Raw genomic sequence first — 23,051 nt, forward strand, 5'->3', positions numbered from 1 at the left:
AGAGAGAGAGAGAGAGAGAGAGAGAGAGAGAGAGAGAGAGAGAGAGAAAGAGAGAGTTCTGATTCAATATAGCTATATTAGAAAGAAGCAGGTGAAAATAAATTCCTAAGAACCTAGACACCTTTGCATCACAAATATTTAAAAACAAACACAAAGCTCTCATAAACAAAGCCAGACATGACATCCCGGTCTAAGCTCCGACCCTTTGGGACAGGATAGTACTATAGCAAGCATACTTTCTGACCTAAACACTTGTGATCACAGCTGTAGGCTGAACTATACAGAAGCTGTGTTGCCGTGGCTGTTGGGTAGAGCCTTTTCCTTCTCCAAAATACCTGAATTCTTTTTACCTTTAAGTCATAACAGTATTAGTTAATGAAAGGGGTGTTGTTCTGCATAAGCATTCTCAGAATCGTCTACTTGTGCCCTGTCTCTTTTCTACTTTGGTATTTAGTCGTTAAGATCCTAAGACCAAGTGGAATGATTATATTTTTTGAACTTTCAAAGAAGCTAAGCAAGGCTATATTCTGGAATTTTAACCCACAGGAGAAAGTGATAGGCAAAAGAAGGGTGTGTTGTGTTCTGGCAGCGGTGTGGTACTGACCATAGCTGCATGATGCTTTCCTTGATTTGATTTCTCAGTCTCCTCAGGATGGTTGCACATCCTTTACCCTTGCTCCATAGCAGAAGAGATAAAGTCTTGATACTTTTCTGTGTTGTCGTGGTGGTTGTAGTTCCCTGTCACAGTGCTTGCTATTAGTCCCTGGTGCAGAAAGATGTCCCCCATGTGTGCTTACATTTCTAGTTATTTTAATGTTAACATTCATTGTCTGTGATATTTTCAGATTTTCAATAAAGGGCTTACTATGTTCTGCATATTCTTAAGATACATTGTTGCTGATGTTTCTCAATTAAAATACAGCGAATGTTTATTGTTTAATGTGCCAAGTCAACACAAAAGCTCCTGGTTTGCAGCTTCATTTCATTTACTCCCATTAGAGTAGAGAACAGGTCTTCCCCCCACCCCCGCCTTTTAAAGAGAGAATTTTCTGGAAAGCTTTCTATCTAAAATGAAATATTTATATATAAATGTTTTTCCTTTCTTTTTCATAAGAAAACATCACAGTATTGTTCTGTAGAGAAAGCATGTTCAGTCAGCAATTTCCCTTCCCTGTCATAGAAAGACACAGCCATCTTAAAACTAGTATGATATTATTTTTAGTTTGCACGGAGATATTTTTATGTAATTTTGTATTTATGTACGTTAATATTGTGCCTACATGTATGTATGTGCACCAGTTGTATGTCTCGTGCACCTGGAGCCCCGTATTAGAGTTAAAATGTTTATGTGCCACCATGTAGATCCTTGGAATTGAACCAGCATCTCTGGAAAATGTAGCAAATGATCTTAACCATTGCAGCATCTCTCCAGCCTGGGATGTTATATCTTGATCCAAAAGCAAAGAGAGTAACTAGACACATTACAAGGCATCTAGTGATATACTTCCTCCAGCAAGGCTGCAGCACCCAAGGCTACCCAAACCGTGCCACCAGATGTTGACCAAGTGTTCAAATGCTTAAGAATAGAATCAGTTCTCATTCAAACCACTGCACCTCCTGTCACTGGCATTGCGAACCAGATGTAGAGCTTTGTACATAGGACCAGCTAGAAAATACATTTAGTGTTAGGCTATTCTAGACTTGCCATCTCCTTATTTGTTGAGGGTCTAGCTTTGCTTACTTCTGGATTTAAAATGAAAGGATGTAGAGTTGTTCAATAAAACAATCTGCTTGCCTTTCAGAGTAGCGTCTAGCCAGACAATTAGAGGTACATCATTGGTACTGTACTCCTAAAATGGATGTAGACTAAAGAAGTAAGAGCAAGAAGCAAACACGGAGGTCTGAACCTTGGTATAGATGAATTACTAGGGCCACCCCTGGGCTAATGGAGAACAAAACAATGTCCCCAAGATGTCACAATGGGAAAGAATTTTCCATCATTTAGGGAACATATATATGTGTGCGCACACACACACACACACACACACACACACACACACACACACACACACATTCATAGGCACCAAAACCAGTTTCCTGATCCCTTTCCCATGATCAATCACACAGATATAGTTTTTCAAGTTAAGGGGGATTCATATTTTAATAAATTAAATGAAAGAATAAATTCTATTATATCCTTATGCTACATCTCCTTTTCTTTTTCCTTTTTTTTTTTTTTTTCAAAAAACTCCAAAACTCTTTGAGCAAACCCTCCTGATTTGAGCCACCAAGACCTCAGAGGACTGAGTGATCCAGATGAGTTCATGGAGACTCTTGATGCATATCACATGCTGCTGAGCTCATGGTCTCAGCTTGGATGGAGTCTGTTCCTTTTTTAACACACTATTTAAAAGCACGAAAGTAAGACCTAAAAATTAATTTGAATCAGACATTGTTAGCAGGAGGATTATAGGTCTGAGGCCAACCTGGGAAACGTAGTCACACCTTGTATCAAAATATAATCTACAAAGGGGTGAAATGTGGCCCAGTATTGGTTTGTATAGACTGTTTAGGGGCCTGGGTTTAATCCCAAGCACTTATAGAGATAAGCAAACAAGAATTAGATTTGCTGAGGCAGCTCCTTCAGTGGAATACATTGGCACTTGCACACTTCAGTCTCTTCTTCTCTTCTTGTCTTACATTTCTATACCACCAGTGCTCTCCAGAGAACTGGGAAGAGTGGACAAATAGCCAGTTTGAGTTTCTGGCTCTAACATAACTGCAGGCACTTACATAATGACTGTTTACCAAAAGTCAATCTGTGTTTCCCTGAAGGGAATAAACTGTGCCACCAGAGACCCAAGTGCGTAGTAGATATGAGGCATGTCCAAGTGCCCTTACAGACATCTGAGATATCTAATGATTCGCAATGGAAACAAATTGTTTGATCTTCTTCTGATAATGTTGTGTTCTGGGTGGAAGGTACCCAGTGTCCACCACCAAATAAACTCTTGCTCCTGGAAAGTAAGTTGGATTCTACAGGACAGCTACTGATGGGGTCTAAAGAGATGGGTTGTAGTTTGTGACATCAGCTCTCCAGTTTATAATCTGATGTTAAAGGAAACAGATATGATCTCCTCTTTGTTGTCTGCCCCTCCTAGTGTTGCTTGGAAGTAAATACAAGTGTGTGTGTGTGTGTGTGTGTGTGTGTGTGTGTGTGTGTTATACACATGTATGTGTTCAGAGCATGTGCCTGTGTGCATGCACATGAAGGCCAAGGGGAAATGGTTCCCCTGTTGTTCTCTGCTTTCATCCTTTACAATAGGACTCTACCATACAACACTGGGTTATTTGCATGTGTGTGGCCATGTCTGGCTTTTCAACCAGTGTTAAGTATTCAAACTCAGGTCTTTACACTTGCATAGCAAGTGCTCCTGCTTACTGAGTCATCTCTCCAGCCCAATAGTTGTTTTGCAAGGGCAGAGCAAAGGACCACTTATGCTTCAATTCTACTTAAAACAATTTTGTTTCTTATGTGGTGGGTATTTAATTTGTGTTGCCTGCAGTACATAGCAGTGCATTTCCTCATTTTTTAAAATGTTGGGTTGAGAGGTATTGCTCAAACTTACATATTTTTGAAATATCATTTGAATAGACTCTATGTTAGTATTTTCTTAATTCTTACCTGACAGTACTTCACAGTAGCTAAGGTTTTTATTCTTGTATTTTATGATTTCTATCCAGTTGTTAAATATTTAGTTGTAGCATCCTTTCAGCTCTAGAACCTGGGGGTAAAGTTTATCATCATCATCATCATCATCATCATCATCATCACCACCACCACCACCATCATCATCATCATTGACCACAGATATTAAAAAGAAGCAGGACATCATTGACTTTATAATTGAAGGTCTAGGCCATTAGTTAGTTGTTTCTTTTGAAGTTAATCAACACTTTCCATAAGCTCCTAATTTCACACACATACACACACACACACACACACACACACACACACACACACACACAGGATATTTTAAGTTAATATTTTGCCAGGAGGAATTGAAATTGGTAGCGATTCATTGCTGTATTTACTGGCTGCCTTTATTCTTTTATGGAGATTTACACAGTGGGTGAAGAAGGCTTTAGTTATAATTGGAAGCGCTGCTTTGCCTGATTCGCTTGTATTGTTAAGTTAATGTCTATAGAGTGCTTTGAGTTCTTATATAAAAGATGAGAAAGATTTATGCAAGTATGTTAGACAATTTATGTCTAATTATATATACATGGCTTGAAGAAAGAGAAAATTCTTAAATACTTTATAGCACATGTGGCCTCATTAAATATAATATTGACAGCAGGCTAACAGTGAGAAGAAGCATAGCAGACTATTAATCTTTCTATCTCAGGTTCTTCAGCAGTGCTGGGGACTTCACAAAAACTCTATAAATATAAGAATCCTAGCATGTTATCTGTAGTAAGTATATCATTTATAATAAACCCCTCAACTATCCCTTCTGTCATGTAGCTTTAAATTTCATCTGAATTTGCCATCTCTCCTCTATATGAGGGTTAGTTTTTCATTCCTATAATTAGATGACTTCTAAATCTTATGGTCAACAAGCCAAACATACAGCTCATAGCCTATGTAAATAGAATCACATTGTTTCTGACAGCCAAGTAATATGCAGTCAAGGCATTATTTTGGAGACTTTAACAACTGTTGCTCAAAGCACATTAATCATATGTCTGAGACATTGTAAAATTAGTAGAAAATGCACAGAATCCAGGAATTAAAAGGTTTGAGACAGTTCATGGCCAGCCTTTTAACCTTTTGAGGAATGTCAGCATTCTCGCAGCTTCAGGTTTTAATGGTTCTTCCTGTTTTGTGTGCTTAAAACCCTTTTTATTACGGGTAATTTTCTGCATAAAGTGATCCACTAGATAAAACTGTATTTCAAAACTTTTAAATACCTTTTATTATATCATCGCCGCCATGGCAGATTCATTTATGAAACACAAAGCATTCCCATTTGAAGAGATTTATTCTTCTATCTATTTTTTTTCTTGGATTTGCCCAAACCCCGTCCTGTTCGTGTTCTGAAGGTTAATGCCAAAGTCAAGCAGACAGAAGCCAAGGGCTGCGAGCTTTCCAAGATTAAGACTGATTCCCTTCACAGAAATAAATGATTCCTGCCATGTTCGGTGATTTTGTGCAGCGCTCCCCATGGCTGAGTGAATGCATCAATACAGTAGTTCTTACACGCCTTACATACTGATGACACCCGGTGTTAACTGATTGACTGAGCAGCGCACTGGAGACGAAGCACCTGCGAGAGAATTGCAGACATATATATTTTTATCCTGGTTTCGAAACATTTATTTTACATTTATTTTACTTGGGAGCCCTAGTATCAAGTTCCACCGGTTTTCAAGCCACTCTGCTAAGGTAGAATAAACCACTCTGTGGTGTTTTGTTATCAGAATTAGACCGAAAATGGTCTCAGGCTTAAACCCCTTTGCCAAAGCTCAATTTTATGCTTTTGAGGGAAAATGGACAAAGGTGATTACCAAGAATCCTAACAGATCAGGGGCTCTGTGGAATTGAAGATAGTCATGAGCAAGTGGATCATGTAATTCAATCACCAGAAAACATTGTGGATACATTTTTATGTTATATTTTATTATCGTGTTTTATAGGCTTTGAGGCAGCAGCAGAAAAGAAGAAATGGAGTCTCAATGATGGTGAACAAGACTGTCCCTCGTGTTGTTTTGACACCATTAAAGGTGTCTGATGAGCAGTCGGATTCGCCTTCAGGTAAAGAGCTATAATATTGTATGCTTGGCCAGTTTCTCGGAGATGACTTCCTCACGAACTGAGAAGGCTTCATGGCTTGCATTTTTTTTTTAATCTCTTGAAATTGAAAAGATACTCTCATGTGAGGTTCTGTTTTATACATATGTACATATATTTATAATGTATATATGTATTCTATATGTGTGCCTGTCTTTGTTTCTTTCATTGATTTAAAAAACAGTATTTCCCTGTTACTGTGTTTAAGACACCAGCCCATTCAGCTTGAAATGACTTAATTTGCTAATGTCAGAATGTGTGAGGAGGTGGATGCTGGTGCTGATGCTGGTGCTGATGCTGGTGCTGGTGCTGATGCTGGTGCTGGTGCTGGTGCTGGTGCTGGTGCTGGTGCTGGTGCTGGTGCTGGTCCTGGTGCTGGTGCTGGTCCTGGTGCTGGTGCTGGTGCTGGTGCTGGTGCTGGTGCTGGTGCTGGTGCTGGTGCTGGTGCTGGTGCTGATGGGTTTGTTGTCCTTGCTCTAGCTTTTCCTTGAATGTTGAACTTGAGTTCTGGACCACATGCTGGTGCTTAACACTATCGAAAGCAGTTTTTCTCTCTGTGTGAGTTTGCTTTTCAGCACTTGCTGCAAAGCCCAGAATCCTTTATGAGTGTGTGTGTTCCTGCAATATTCTTCTCACCTCCATGCAGTGCTGGCCTGCTCTTCTAAATTACCTCCTGTCACTGTGTCAGCTGTGAACTGTTGAATTCATTGTGGATTACTGTTTGCATTTTCTGTTCCTGCTTCAGCATAAAGCTATTGATTAAGGTCTGGTCTTTCCCTTTCTTCTCTCTGTCTGTCTCTGTCTCTGTCTGTTTCTCTCTCTCTCTCTCTCTCTCTCTCTCTCTCTCTCTCTCTCTCTCTCCCCTCTCTGATATTGTCTCTGAATGGCACCTAGTGTTGAAGCTTATTCATGTATTTTTACAAAAGATCCAATTCCTTTATTTAAAAGCTATTCGACCAGTGTCTGCATGTCAAACTCTGCTATTAGGCCATCTGCTCTTGCTTTCTCTCCAAGCTGATTGATTTATTGGCCTTTTCTCCTTATATCCAATAAGGGAATCAGATTGTGGGTATGGTAGTATATTAACTCGGGAAAAGGAAAGGAGATTATATCTGTGGTTCTTAAAACAATTTTAGATGTTTCTTGTCAAGGACAGGGAGAGAAAGATAATGGCATAATAACTATTTCCTTTTTTAGGATCCGAGTCTAAAAATGGGGAAGCAGACAGTTCAGATAAAGAAATGAAACACGGGCAAAAATCTCCCACTGGAAAACAAACAAGTCAGCATTTAAAACGCTTAAAAAAGTCTGGTTTAGGTGAGTACCGTTCACATTTTAGAGATGGGTGTCTTTTAGAAAAACATAACTTTTTCTTTTTAGCATTTAAACAAGGAAAAAGAAAATATCCTTCATTTCTCTAAGCAAAAAAAAAATGCTGACTTGTGAACCCTTGCTGTAGTTGAGTCTCAAGCTTATGCTAGAATGTAATAATATTGGATAAAGCAGAGATAACAAGCAAAACTAACATGAAATGTCTACTCCAGTGATTACCTGTCTAATTAGGATACTGTCTGGTGCTGTGCAGTATTGCCTGGTGAATGCCCTTTACTGGAATATTCTACATGAGGGTAGGGTGCAGATGATGCTCTTAGGAAGAGTGCATTGAATTGGAGAATGCATTGTCATTGGGGCTGCTGCATTGGGGCTGCTCTGCCTTGATCTTTGTTTGAGATGTTTGAAATATTCAGTAGTACCTGTCTATAAAACCGAAAGAGTACACAGTCTCTGAAATATTTGGGGAACATTGTCCAAAGGTCTTGCTGTTAACAGTGGATTTTATTCTGAATACTTGAGTTTGCTTTAGTAAGGACCTGCAAGTAGGGTACTGAAGTATGAGAATTAAGAAAAGCATTAGTGTTTCCTCAGCTGACTACTGTAGCTAGCTCACCCATGCATCCCTTATTCAGAGACATGGACCCAATGAGTTCACCTGTGAATAGAGATAATGATAATATAACCTAGATCATAGGAAAATACGACCGATGGATGGAGTGCACAAGTATCTCGGTAGCTAAAGTGCCCACCACAAAAGGATAAGGATCCGAGTTTAGATCTCCAGTGGCTCATTAGGGCTGGTCATGGTTGTGCATGTCTATAACCATAGCACTGGGGGGTTGGGGGGCAAGGATAGAAACAAGCACATCAGAAACTTGCTAGTCATCTAATCTAGCCAGTTAGTGAGCATTGTGTTTGATGAGAGGCCTTATTCCCAAAAGATAAAGTGAGGAAGAATCAACAATTTTGCATGTCTGTCCTTGGACTTCACATCCACAAATGTGTACATATAACTACATAATGTGTGTGTACATGCATCATTGTGTATGCATGCGCTAGTGTGTGCATGTGTGTATACATGCATGTGAGTGTGTGCATGCATGAGTGTGTGTGAGTGTACGTGTGTGAGTGTGAAAGTGTGTGTATGTGTGTGTGTGTGTGTGTGTGTGTGTGTGTGTGTGTGTGTGTGTGTGTGTAAAATCCCTATCACCCATATTTGATACAGTGGTCAGTAGAAACCATAACTTTCAGTGACCTGAACTTTTACTGTCCCTGCCACCTCTTTGGCAATGTGGACTCTTTTTTTGCTGTTTTTTTTTTTTTTTCTTTTTCTTTTTTGTTAAAGCAGCCAACATTTATCTGGTTGATTGTTTGTTTTTGGTACTTTTATTTATTGCCTACTGTATGCCAGGAATTTTGCTAATCGCTAGGACATGCTTTCACTAAGGAGCATTGGAATAGGACTGGTGGATTCTTAGATAAAATATGTATGGGAAAGGAGTGGCAATTTTTAATTTAACTCTTTAATATTTCATGGTTATTTATTTTCCATCATTTCTAAGACTTTTATTGTAATTCTCTTTAACCCCAAATACATCTCTGTGTGTTTGGGTAATTACCATGCATGCATACACACTGATAGTTTTTCCTGTCTGAGTGCTTTAACTCCTAAAATGAGAAGGACTTGTACAGAATGGCATCTGTGCTATATCTACACACTCGTTATTCATTCAGTCTCATGACCAGCCCAGGTATGATTTAAAGATGAGTGACATTTCATTAAAAAGAGTGTGTTAGCCAGGAAGGGTGATGCACCTCTGCAGTCCCCGCACTCAGAAGTCCAAGCCTGGGGCTTTGCCAGGAACTCAACTCTTAAGTGAGAACCTAGCCATCTATGACATTATGTCAAGACCATCTCCCCAAACCTAGCCATCCATGACTACCTGGCAAGACCATCTCCCCAGACAAAGCAAAGGTGGGTGGGATAGATGAAGGACTCTGATCCCAGTACTGCTGAAACAGGGGCAGGCAGGTCTTTGTGAGTTTGAGGCCAGCCCGAGCTACATAGTTCATAGTAAGACATTGTCTCAGAATTAATTACTTGAGTAATTAATAATGTACTACAACCTCAGTAACTAAATGACATACAAAGACAGTGTGTAGCCCGAAAGCCCGGAACACTCTTTCTTGGAATGCCCAGCTTTGGTCATGCTGTGGTATAAAAAGCTCCAGGCCTGGATCTTTGTTATCTGGATCTCATGCGTTACAGTCATCACCTTGAGATCCACACTGAAGTAGAGAGAATCAGAATTGCTTTGGTGTTTATTCTTTTATTCTGAGGGTCACCTGAAAGATAGGGTAGCAATAGGCACCTCTAGACAATCCTGCACAGCACAGGCCATCTCATACGTGCAAACTTAGGCTGGAGAAGTGTTGTAGATGGTTTTCTGGCATGCAAGGACAAAATAGTAGAAATAATGATGCAGGTTTTTAGGAGGAATGCAGAGAGTCAAAGTTCATGGTTAATGGGCTGGATGGCCAGGTCTGTCAACCTTTGAATGCTAAGACAGGGCACTGTCCTTTACAGAGTTTAACCTTGAGAACTTCATATTCAAGGAACAAAAAATATTCATAATATTTTAACTGACTTTGAGATTTCATGTTAGGCTGCATTGAAAGCTCTCGTGGACTTCAAGTATCGTCACGAGACCTTTTACTTGGACACTTCTGGTTAAGTTTTGATATAATTTGTGTCACTTAATTGTTTAATTTTATAGAATAAAATTATTTCCATTTTATAGTTAAAAAAAATCAATGTGAAGCCCAGAAGGTTAAGAAGGCCCCTCGTAAATATCACAGCCAAGATACAGGCTAAGGCATGTGTGTATCTAATTTGAACCATTTGTCTTAGTCAGAAAGTGAGCAGCAGATTGTCTAACCTGCATCCAATGGATGTCATTGTCACTGGGGAACAAGCTCATTGTATATAACATTCAGAGTCTGCCTAAGAGTTAAAGTGCAGGCACTCTGGCTGCATGTGGAAGGAGAGCTAGCAGTTCTAAGGACGCTTGGCCTGGCCTCTATCAAAAAAAAAAGAAGAAGAAAGTCGTGGGATTTAAAATGAGTCTGCTAAAGTAAAAACCTGTAAAATGCCAATAGTTGTTGGTGACTGGGAAGGACTGGGGCTGACTAAGGTAGTAAGCAGCTAAACAGTAGCTTATTTTGTGCAAATGAAGTTGGCAGTGCTCACCAACCTTTTAATATATACCAGTGATATAAATGAAAACTGAGGAGACATGGAGGAGAAAACCTCCAGTCCAACCGTCTGCAGACAAACCGTCTCATCCAGGTTTTTAAAACTATATTCTAAATTTTTGTCTTACACTTCTTCATTTGTTGGGCGATGGTGGGTATGTGCACACACGCCATGATGTGCTTGTGGAGGTCAGAGGGCAACTTCTGGTAGTTGGTTCTCTTCCAGTTTGTGGTTCCTGGAGCTTGAGCTTAGGCCTTTAGGAACGTTGGCAAGCATCCTGCCTTGCAGAGTCCTTTTCCCAGTTCAGATACTGATTTTCAGTTATATTCCCGAAGAGTCGGGATATTTGGTGCTCTTCTTGTCATGGTGCTGTTGGGTAACCGAGGATAGAGATTGTCCTACCCATCCTTGTCTTCACCCTGCACCTTTTGTGTAACTTCTGTTTGTCAGCTGCTGTGATAATACTGTATAAAGGAATGAGTGAATATGTCAACTGAGTTGAGATAAAGAAGAAATAATTTCTGTATGGCTTATGTCTTCCTGGATGAGTCTCTGTCTTTAGAGAAGAGCATTCTTTATGAACCCAAATATGAGTGTATACAGTAATAAGATGCACAGTATCCACTACCCTTCTAATAGATGCCAGCAGTATAAATGAAAAATGGGAAGATTTGAAAGAAAGACCTCAAGACTAAGCATCTTCAGATAAACCCCAGTCCTTCAGATTTTAAGAATACATTTCTTAAATTTGTCTGTAATTATTTATTTGCTGTGTGATGGTGAGTGGGTGAACACAAGCTCTCACATGCACATGGAGGTCAGAGGGGAGGAGTGATTCTCCCCACTTCCCAAAAGCCCTAGGCCAACCAGCTGGGTGCACTGCATGGCTCTGGCTATAATCATTTCTCTCACCTGACTCAGATGCACTTCAGTCCCAGTTCTGGTTTGAACTTACTTCACCTTCTCTCAGTAGTGGTGGCATTATACAAGTCCTTATGTGCTGAAACCATTCTAAATTAGAACATATACCATAAGTCTCTTCTAATTTAAATTAGTAATGCTGAAACAAAATGCAGTCAAAATTAGACTTCATAGCATAAGCCCAAATTTCCATTCTCATGACGAGATTTCCCTGGTGGGATAAAGAGTCACTTCTAATTATCTCCCATGTGCTTTCTCTGATTCTGTTGCAATTACTTATATATTTTTTTTTAGAATTAAATGATACCCTGTTGAAGGTATGGATATACATTTTTCTTGGAATCTAATGAGTTAGCCAAATGCACACTACACCCATGCGCATTTTTCTAAGAACTCTGTAGTAAAGAACCCACTCCAGGTCTGGGTGTCACATCATATTTCCACCTACTCTGGGAGAGGGTTTGGATTACATAATTAGATCACAGTGCCAGCAATAAACAATAGTTACGGGCTTTGACAGTCCTCAGTAGTCTTAGCACTTGAGAGAGTTGTGACTTCATTATGGATACCCACTACCGTTGACACAGCTCTCTTGTTGCGTGACTTTGCTCTTGGCATGGGTTATCCACGAAGACTGTATTTGTCTATGAAGTCCCTCTGACCAAATCTATCTGGGAAGATGGTGTAAGTCAGTGCAACTGAAAAGAGTAAGAGTCAAACTCCTTTTTTCCTGATGATGTCATAGTCAAGACAAAGCAAAGCTGTGTTGATTCCTCTTCTATTTCTAAATCAAGCATGGTAGAGAACAGGCGTCTGATATACTTTGAGCTAAGTGTTACCAGTATCTGCAAGAGCTGTTTCAGTGTTGTGGGCCTTGATGCTGACTGGGACAGTCCATGGTAGGCTAACAAATGTCCTTTCCCTGTCTCAGCAAAGGATAAACTCACTTCTAGCCTCTCCTGTGAGTCTTCAGAGACCACTGTAACCTGTCAGCTTACTGCCTTGGTTCCCATTAAATCAAGTCACTGCATAGTACACTCTCTTGCTGCTTCTTTTGTATTTCTTTTAATTAATAAACAATTTCAGAGGCGTTTGGGGCTTACAGGTGAACCAGCGGAAACAGTCACCCCCTTTCACTTATGACACTCTCTTCAGCATGTATCATAGTTCACAGGTGGAATCAGTGAACCTGGGTACGTGGTTACTGTCACCCAGTTCTCTCTGGCTGCCCCAAGATGAAATCATATTCATCTACCAATATCATATTTTGTGGAGTATGTTTCAGCTGGCCTATCTTACACATTGGCTTTTAACTTTTCTCTCCTTTGTGTTTCTTAATTTTTGACATCTTTCCCCTAGCTAAAACATAAGTGCTTAAATTCAGGGTCACTGACCTAAACCAGTTTTTAATTGTTCCCTCCTACCCAGTCACACAGTAGGAGTTTAAAACTGTTTGCTAAACAAGCCCAAGCTTTTAGTGGATGTCTCTGAGGGAGTTTTAATAATGTCCTCATTGAGCCCAAAGTCTGGGATTCATTCCAACATTATGGTTTTTTTTGTTTAATCTTCTTGTAATAAAGAACTAAAACTCTGCTGGTTTTAGAAAATGTTCCACATTTTAAAAAATAAATTCATGCAGAAAATAAAAATGAAAATTGGATAATAATTCTATATCTCATTTGAAATATTATCAGTGTTTCCTGAAGATTATTTGGCATTGCTTAATACTACCTATTTTTCCAGAGACTATATATACCAAGACTCTATTTTAATTAAAAGTACTAAGTATAATTAATTTTAGGATAAATAAAAAACAGAAGATTTTTTTCATTCTTTCATTGAAAATAGATTTTTTTTCAGACAATATATCTTGATTATGGTTTTCTCTCCTCCACCTCCTCCAAGATTTCTCTCTGCTCCCTTCTCCTAGGAATCCACACCCTTTCTGCTACCAGACAGGTATTTACAGAATAACAATAAAATAAAACAAAACAAATTGGAATTAGGACAAAACATACAAATGAACGGAAGAAAAAGAGCCAAAGGAAAAGCCCAAGACATACTTGTTCTTACACACAGGAGCCCCCTCAAAACACAAAATCAGAAGCTATAATATATATGAAAGAGACCATAAGGTTTAAAAATCTTTTTTCTTTTTGCTCTGTCAAAACCTTATGAGACAAAGAAACTGCCAATGAGTTTGTTTTGTGTTGGTCAGCCACTGCTGGGCGTGGGGTCTGGCCTCGAGGGGTTTGTATCTCTATTGGAGAGAACTGAGTTTTCCTTTTGGAGTGGTTATCAATTAGACATAGCTAGGAAGGAAGGAAGGAAGGAAGGAAGGAAGGAAGGGAGGGAGGATGGGAGGGAGGGAGGGAGGGAGGGAGGAAAGAAGAGTTAAACACTGCCTTAAGGTTTATCTGTAGCTCTCCAAAGTCACTAGCACTGTGAAAAGCTGGGCCATCGAGATGGCTGAGCAAATCAAGAAGCCTGTTGGGAAGGATGGTGGCCTGAGTTCAGTCCTGGGAATCCACATAGGAAAAGAACTGACTACTAAAGGTTTGGTTACAAGGCCTGTACTTCTTAAACCCTGGCTCCTCACTTACTGGATTCATAGCTCCCTGTTAGATTATTCATACAGTTCATTTATATAGGCTTTGTTTCTTTGGGGATGTTATTACTTTATTCTTGTCACCTATTATAGTGCTTTCTGTAAAACTATACTCTTTGAAAATGTACCTTTCTCCTCAGAGGCTGTTTTGAGGTTTATTTAGACATAGGATACACTAGAATTGATTTTATGTGTGCGTGTTTCCTCCCTGTGTCTTTCTCTTTCTTGGGATATTTGACACATACTTAGTGTGCATTTTCCTACCAGGAAATATGAGTCTTAAAGCCAGCACACTCCTGATACACAAATGCATGTGTCAAGGTAGACAGTGGCTATAGACCTCTCTGAACACATTACAACAGAGAATTAATTATGAGGACTTTGGCTGGACACATGCCTGTGATCTTTATCATGGAATGGACCATCTATCTAGTGGAGTCTTACTATGGCTTCGCCTGTCTTCTCTGCCTGTCTCTGCTGCCACAATTCTCTAGGCTAAGTGTCTGGGAATTAGGCACTAAAGTGACTTCAAACTTTTCCTTCTGTGGGCACTGTAGAGAGATGTTCAGCACTGGCTTTAATGAGATAAGACAATCATATATAATTGGATTGTTCTTAAGCCAATTAAGAGTACATGTGTAAGGATAATTACAATGGAATTAAACATTCTCTGTAAGAGCAAATTTAGTTAATGTGTTCAGTCTTTTCTTCAGAATTATAAAACATAGCTTCATCTTAGGTGGACATTTTGGACACACATCTTTATTTGATTTAGTCATAAATGACTGTGTGCCACTGGGAATGGTCCTGGCTCCTCCTCCCCCTTTTCCTCCTCTTTCTCCTCTCCTTTCATTAAGAGAGTTCAGGACAAAGGTAAAGTTATTTATAGCTATATTAAATTAGTTATTAAATCATTTATATTTTGTTAATTGTACGTTTGTGAGAGAAAGCCTACTGATAACATTTTTTTGTTGTTGTTTAACTTTGTTTTCCATCTTAAAGTTAACTTAGGAAATTTATAAACTTAAAATAGTTTAGGGCTTGGGGATTTGGTTGAGTGGATATAATACTTCTTGCACCAGCCTGAGGACCTGAGTTTGGTTTCCAACATTCATGTAAAAAGTTAGCCATGAAGGCGTACACATGTAATCCCAGTTCCCGGAAGCATCCCTGGGGCTCGCTGTCATGGAGTCTAGCCAGTTGCTGATCCCTTTCTCTCACTGAGAGACTCTGTCCTAGAACAATTAGGTGAGAGCAGTCGAGGACTCTCTGCATCACCTCTAGCTACACCACAGATGCACTTGCCCTGCACACATGCACCCACATACATTCTTACTCCCCTCTACACAGAAAAATGTGCACACAATAAATCAGTTTATCTTTATTTAGTGAGTATCAAACATTAAAAATACTCTATTTTTCCTTTAAAAAATCTGCTTTTAATTTTATCTGCCCACTAAATGAGATATGTAACAAGAACCGTGTACCTGTTTTTTTATTACTATTTCTGTTTATGCAGTTTCTTCTCAGGAATTTCTGATTTCATTAGCTTAATTCTAAAAAACAATCCTTTTTAGATTGATAGATATCATTACTCTTTCTACCACATTGATCTCTACTTATTGTTTTGTATAATTAACTCTTTTGTTGAGTTTTTATTCAATGATTGCTTTTTTTAAATTCATGACTTGAGCTTTTAACTCATAAATTTTCAAACTTCTTTCTCTCCCACTCTAAAATAGTAAATTTAGTTATTAAATAAGTTGAGAAGCATTTTTATAAATACTGGCATTATTTTACTTTGAATTCTGAAATACCATGGAGTCCTGGGAATGTCTAAACATACACTAGATATGTGGATGGTTGAACTCTTTCCCTTAGGACAGAAAGATGTGGTTTATGATAGTAGGTCAGTATTTGGTGAGACTCACTACCCAGTTGTGTGTGTAGTCCCTTGCTATTTCTTGAATAACAAATAGCACAATGCCTGCATTTAACAGCTTAGTGCAGTTCCCTGTGTTCAATTTATTGCATGAGTATGGGTGTTGCTTTGTGAAAGCTTTCTGTGCTTTCTAATTAAGTTTATAATTTAGTTTTTAGCCACATCTCTTGAGACTTCTCCTACCATTGTGAGGATGGTCTATTTTCCTATTTCTCTCAGCTTTATGTTTTGAGGCTGTCTTGTGTATTCAGAAGCTCATTATTTCTTACACATGGACTGAATGGTCAGTTCTATTCTTTTTGTTGTTGTTTTAAATCTGTTATTAGTAAATATTTTTCATTTTATCTAGGTGAATTTTTAACTATCTCTTGAAAAGAGTAGATATCTGGACTTTATCCATTTTAACTCTAATATAAAATTTTGGTTATGTTGATTGTGATTTTCTTGGTCTTAATTTTAATTTTTCTTCCTTCTTCTTCATGCCTGGTCTTTGACTGATATTTCTCTCCTGTGCACTAATTTGGCAATGTGTTTGCATTGTGCTCTTCTGGGGCTACTTATAGAGTTTTTAAAAATCTTATTCTCAGTGACCACATTTTGTTCATATTCTTGTTTCCCATGCACCTTCTTAGTTTCATACATGTAATTTATTTCTATGTTGCTTTAATTTCTATTAGTCCTTGGCATTATTCTCTACAATTAGCACTTATATAGAAGTAGCCATGATTACATGACTTTTAGTTCACCATTGCTGCTGCAGTTATGTATTCTCTTCTTTGGTAGAAACTCTTGGTCAATAACAACTTGTAGTAGCTTGATGAGCAAGATTTTCTTAGGGATAGAATTTCTGTTTGGGATATTTAAATATTCTTAGATGTTGACATTTGAAAATCCCAGCTAGGACGCAATTTCAAGTTTGTCTTTGTCTTCTCTTGGTCCTGTGAGGATACCACACTGTGTCTGTTACTTATTACAAAGGTTTACGCATCCCGTCACTGTTCCTGATGATTATTTCTTGGACAAAATGGTTGCAAAGAATTTTTATTTTTTGATGTTTGGACAGATTTCAGATCAGATGGAAACTGGAATGAGCACACATCTTTCATGAAATTTGGTGTTCTGCTTTAGCTGAGAGCACTTATTTTAAACATATTACCATCAATGGTTTTAGATATCGCCTCTCTGCCCTCCTCTGCCTTTCTCATTCTTAAACCACCGTAGATGGGCAATCTGACTATGTATGAGTCCCTGTATTTCTTTGTTTAAATGTATTCCTTGAGAGTATTAATGTATGTATCATTGTTTGATTAAATCCGTTCAGATCCCTCCCTCTACCTTCAGCGTGCCATATACACTACCACTACTTTGCCTTCCCAATTCATAGGCTCTCTTTTAAACTTGTTGAGTATACTTAGTGTTGCCTACATGCAGATGGTTCTAAGGCCATCTGTGAGAACATGAAAGGCCTATTAATGGTTACAACCATTAAAAGAAAGATAGCAAAAAAGCAAAACAAATAAATAAAACACAAAAACTTTCTTCTCAACAGCCATCAATTGCCAGTAGCTTTTCAGCTCAATCCACATGTAGTGGATTCACATGTAGTATTGTCAGTTGGTCTACTCACCCATGGCTGGGTAGTCATAGGTGCTGCTACTATTATTTGCTATATTAACATAATATTAGACTGCCTTCTAAATGCTTGTCTTTATACCCATAGATTATTTCTGTTCTCAAACTTTGTCAGAAAACTTTTTGTAGTTTTGACTAATGCTGATACTCAGAACTGACCAATATTACTTGCATTTTTGTCTTTAGTCTTACTTTTGTTTTTAATCATTTAAAACAATGATCACTACATTGTTCATTTGTTTTCTATAAACGACCAGTAAATAAATGGTAGCAGTTTTACACTACCATCCTGCTACAGCTCTTCTCTAAGCATCATGTTACAGAAGTAGAACAGAACAATCTTGAAAGCACCGGGAATGTTGTGTTCTGGCAAAATTTTATTCAGCAGCACAGGCACTGGACTACAAGTAGCTTAGAGACTGCAGCACACTGACCTTTGAGTCAAAGCATACTCTATAATCATAGGTAGCTCAAGTTCCAGACAGTTGTCCTTCTCTTGTAAATATCAATGCCTACAGTGTGTTTCATTTGTTCTGATTTCCAGTTGAGAAGCCTGTACACAGATTCTAGTGGACAGCAGAGTGCCTTGAATTGGGGAATGATTTGGAACAGTATACTTGCCCCTCAGATCTTGCATCTGGAATTTTTATCAGCATTTGTTTATTAAATTATCATTCTAAAAATATACCTTGAATATAAATCTTCTAAAGCTATCTGTTCTTACTACACTGCCTGAAACGTGGTGGGAACACAGAACTGATATTGCTGTCATGTGTTTGTTAAAATTATGAGTACTGAACAGAGATGTAGCTCAGTGAGAGAGAGTTTGCTGAGCATCTTCAATCCCCCTGTGTTCAATGCCTAACACTGAAAAAGATAGAAAATTAAATTAACAATATGTTGCTATCACTGGAGTTAAGTTTTAGAGAACATACAAAAATTTGTTTATTTGTGCTTCTAAATGTCTTGCAAAATCTGATACATTTGCAATTTATAATTAATTATACCTCAAACTCAGGAGTCCTAGGCATGAGAGGACTGCCACAAGTTCAAGGCCAGTTTGAATTCAAAGTTAGCTTCTGGCATGCCTGCATTGCAGTGTAAGATTCTGTTTTGGAAAAACAAAACCAAGAAAAAGATAAAACATCCTGGTACTGATTTAACTCAAATAAATATTGATTGAAATATAACTAAGGTAGACATAAACCTTACTAATGAAGATTTTATTTTATGATTTCTTCTTCAGAAATCATTTTAGAAATGGTAGAAATAAACACATGACTGGATACATATGTTCAGTGATCACGTGTTCACGTGTACGTGTTTCTTCACTCTGTAGTAAACCCCTAACTCTTGCTTTATTCATCACAGGACACTTGAAATGGACCAAAGCTGAGGATATTGACATAGAAACCCCTGGCTCTATTCTTGTCAACACTAACCTGAGGGCACTAATCAACAAGCACACCTTTGCCTCCTTCCCTCAGCATTTCCAGCAGTATCTCCTGCTTCTGCTCCCAGAAGTAGACAGGCAGGTAAGTGACTTTCAACCCAGTCTCGACCAGACAGAGCAGTGGCTGGTCCGTCGTCAAGGCGACTGGTGTATAAGTGGACTGCTCAGAGCAATGTAGTATATAATTTATTTAATCTGTTTAGTGATGGCTGCTGTTGGTTAAGTTCTTTAGACTGCCGAAATAGAACTATTATTTTTTAAATTCATAGTAATGAGCCTATTCAAAATTCCAATCACAGTATACTCTGGTAGAATAAAAACTCACATTGGGAAAGAAAAAGTAGAAATCAAACATTTCACTATCAAATAAATCTTTGAAGTAGCTGCTCCTTTGCCTGGAGGGAATATTGAAATTTGGTAATAAAAAAAGCCAGGGTTTCTGAGAAATTATGTTAATGTTTTTACTCTGATTCTTTCCAAAAGGCATTTAAAATTTATGTTTGCATTTTCTTTCTGCAAGCCTGTCATCAATAATATGATGTCTAAAAATAATCACCTTTTATCTTCCTAGTATAACTACAGATGTCCTAAATATAATTTTAGAAAGCTTTTAAAGTAAAGAAACACAAATATAGATATGTAAAAGGAGGCATCAATCAACGTCCAAACTGTTCTGTCAGAGAAGAGAAGGGAAAAACTCTTCATATAAATTCTTATTAAATGTCACAAAAATTATTATATGTTATCTTTAAAACATTTCTCTGTGGTTCTTTTTTATTGGCATAAAATATTCATTGTTCTGTAATTCATACCCCTGTAAATGCTGAGACTGTGCATTTTTCAGTTCATTGTTTAACTAGCATATGTGTGCTTATGAATTCACATGTTATAGGTCCATCTGTGAACTGAATTAAGCAACATTGATTCCATACTTCTGCACCACTCTGCATAATTTTGATAGCTTTCTGAATGATTTAGATTTCTACTAACTTCTTCATCTCTTTTTAATATAAACTTCATTACGGTAACTAATAGTTTATTAAAATTCTTACATAGCTCTTTAATATATTCATCTTTCCAAAAAGATTAATTTGACTTCAGATACATTTCATTGGGGAGTTTGCCACTAATAAACAAAAGAAGTTCATAATCTTTTATGGTGAATCCAATAGGTTTTAGAAGCTTTATAGTAGACAGTAAGTTCTCAATCAATGCTTATGTCATGAAAGATTGAATACACTCTACTTGGATCATGTGCTTTTTACAAATCACCAAAGCTCAAGGAGAAATGGACAAGCTAAGACCGATAAAAGCCCACAGTGCTTTTCTAAGCACAAATGCAAATGAAAATATCAGAGACAAACTTAAGATTCTTCCTTTAACCTGCAGATGCAGACAGAATTGGAATCAAATGGGTAGAAAAATACAAGGAGAAGATGCAAAAACCGAGAGACTGGTGGAACTTCCTATTACAGGAAGAACAGTAGAAATGATTGTGTAAAGACACCAGGAATGCATTCTGGAAGATTTCTAAGAATCAAGTCAGGGTCTGAACTTTTTCTTGGACTATCTGCTGTGAAAACTGAGGTCTTTTGAGTAGAATGTAGATTAATAATACATTGCTTTTAAAGACTTTTCCATGTAATTGACTTTGTTAGGTAACATTCCCTTCCACCTCATGCCTAGTGTATGCTGACTTATGGAATGATGAGTTAGTTTCCTTATGAAATTTTTATACACATGTGTAATATTGCTTATCATATTCATGCCCCTGCATCTGCCAAATTTTCACCTCATACTGGTGGGCTTCCTCTTCCCAAAGAGTGTCCCTTCACTCTCATGTCATTTGAAGAACACTGTTTTTTAAGACAGTAATTTCCCAGTACTGAGAAAGAACGCCAACTGTGGGGAATCATGAAAGCAGGAGTGATCAGTCTATGATGGTCAGGAAGAATCAGTTCCCAGAGTTTAAGAATGGAGGATCTGAGAGGGATTGGCACAGAAATTAAAAATGGAAGTATAGTCATCATCCTTATCCTCTCCCTCATGTTCCTCCTTTCCTCTTCTTCCTCCTCATCTTCCTCCTCTTCTTCCTTGCCCTCATACTTTTCCTCTTCCTCCTAAAATATATATAATTTCATAATATATATGAAGCAAATATAATTGCTTCAGAACCTTTGAAGGAAGGTATAGGGACTAGCCATGGATAGTCTTTTTATTTGTTTAACTAAGAATTCAAGCGTCAAGAAAAACTCTAGAGATTCATTTAGTGCCATGTACAGTTGTTTTCTACACTTTGACATGCATGTGATTTATCTTGTTTACACTAAGACACTACACACTCAGTAAGTACTAGTAGAATGAAGAAATAACAAATTGTCCTAGATTTACCCAAGGATGCAGGAACCCAAGAGACCATGGTGTGAGCCTGATATTTTATTCAAACTGCAGCAGCAGTTTCTATTACTCCATTTTTTAGCTACTGTAAGAAAGAAATATAAATAAATTTGGCACAATACCCATTCTTGAATAACATTTAGCCCTTTGGGAGATTATTTATTCAAGAAATACTTACAGAGCATGCATTGAATGTTGTTTACTTGATGAATGCAGAAACTGTGAGTGAATCAGTTGTGTGGCTTTCTTTATAATTAGGGAATAAAATTAATGCCTGCATAGGTGAACACTAAATTTAGTAAGATGACTGGGGCACATAAGTGTCAAAACAGAAGCACAAAGTCCTTTGAAATCATTGAAAATGAAAACAATTAATCCAAATGCAGTATTAGAGATAACTGTGTAGTGAGGAAGCATTATGGAGCTAAGTCTTAAAGCACTGGACCGTGCTTTTTAAGTCAAGAGCATCTTCCAAAAGGAGCATATGACATTACAAACTGCACACAGGAAGGTCCAGTAGACTCTGTCCTTCTATGTGATGAATTTCATCCCCAGAGGAATTCTAAGACACTCTGGAGAAGAGCACCTTGCCCAGCAAACTTCAAGACCTGGTTGCAGGCTACAAAGACTCTTGGAACTTTGTGTGAACCAGTGGGAACCATACAAGATGTTTTCAAATGAAAAGCAAAACACACATACAATTACTTACTAAGATATTTTAGTGCCTCGACCTAGAAGAGGACAAGAAGGTTGATAAACTAACTAGAATGCATATTTTCCCTAAGGAGCTAGTAGCCCTGTCTGTAACTGACAGGACAGACAGAAAAGTGAGACAAGGGGGACTGGGCTGCAGACAGTGCAGTTGTAGGGATAAGAGACAGTGGCCTGACCTTGGCCATTAAACTTGGAAACACAAAGGACAGATTTCTATCCATATTTTCACCCCATAACGAGTAAGTTCGAATGGCAGATTGCCTGTGATGTGGGGTTCTTGAAAGTACTTAAAACAACTGAGATTTCATCTTCAGGAATTTAGAAAGATATCGCCTGCTATTGGCTTTGTCAGCATTTGGAAGAGAGAAATTTGGACCATGTTTTTTCTCCATCTGCCTTCTCCTCTTCCTTCTTTCTTCTGATCTCCCTCTCCCTCTCTCCTTTCTCTTTTAAACCAAGTGGGCTTTACACTGTCCCCTGGAAGGCTAATGTATAGGTGACTTGATACAAGCTGCCTTAGGTACTGCTGTCTGGGTATAGCTAATAAGTTTTCGGATTGCTGCAACCACCAGTTTTGTGGACTAAGAGGAACAGGGAAGGCAGGGAATATGATCTGGTTGCATCTGTTTATTTGTGCCCATGGAAGGGTCATAATTATATGAAACCCATGGGAGGTTTACTGGGCTAAAAACTTCCACCCAAAGCTTGAAATTCCTAACTCTCATGTTTTTCTTCCCCAAATATTCCAAGTTTCCTCCTTCTTACTAGCCTAAAACAACCATGTAGCATCCCTGACTTCAGATATCTAAAGAGTGGAGGTCATTGCATGATTGCATCCTTAAATACAAAAGCAGCATCTCTCCACTCATCTTGCCACTGCCAGCTGCTAGGAAGACAACTTCTCCACCCTGTTCTTCTGCCTTTTCTCCACTCTGTTCA

At 38.3% G+C, this 23,051-nt stretch overlaps 1 protein-coding gene across 2 annotated transcripts in view; it reads left to right on the forward strand.

Annotated features, from left to right (window-relative positions):
* The window catches only part of Asxl3 (ASXL transcriptional regulator 3), a 181,035-nt gene that overhangs the window by 102,220 nt on the left and 55,764 nt on the right, over nucleotides 1-23,051 (forward strand). Inside the window, exons 1-3 of one of the 2 annotated variants that reach the window (XM_029547115.1) lie at nucleotides 5,705-5,818; nucleotides 7,052-7,171; nucleotides 18,920-19,083. In XM_029547115.1, coding sequence (XP_029402975.1) covers nucleotides 5,740-5,818; nucleotides 7,052-7,171; nucleotides 18,920-19,083 — 363 coding nt within the window. In that variant the 5' untranslated portion in view covers nucleotides 5,705-5,739. Of the gene's footprint in view, nucleotides 1-5,704; nucleotides 5,819-7,051; nucleotides 7,172-18,919; nucleotides 19,084-23,051 lie in introns of those variants that run through there. The other variant, XM_021214573.2, reaches the window with a different exon arrangement.

This window comes from Mus pahari, chromosome 15, assembly GCF_900095145.1.
Source record: "Mus pahari chromosome 15, PAHARI_EIJ_v1.1, whole genome shotgun sequence".
Classification (NCBI taxonomy): domain Eukaryota; kingdom Metazoa; phylum Chordata; class Mammalia; order Rodentia; family Muridae; genus Mus; species Mus pahari.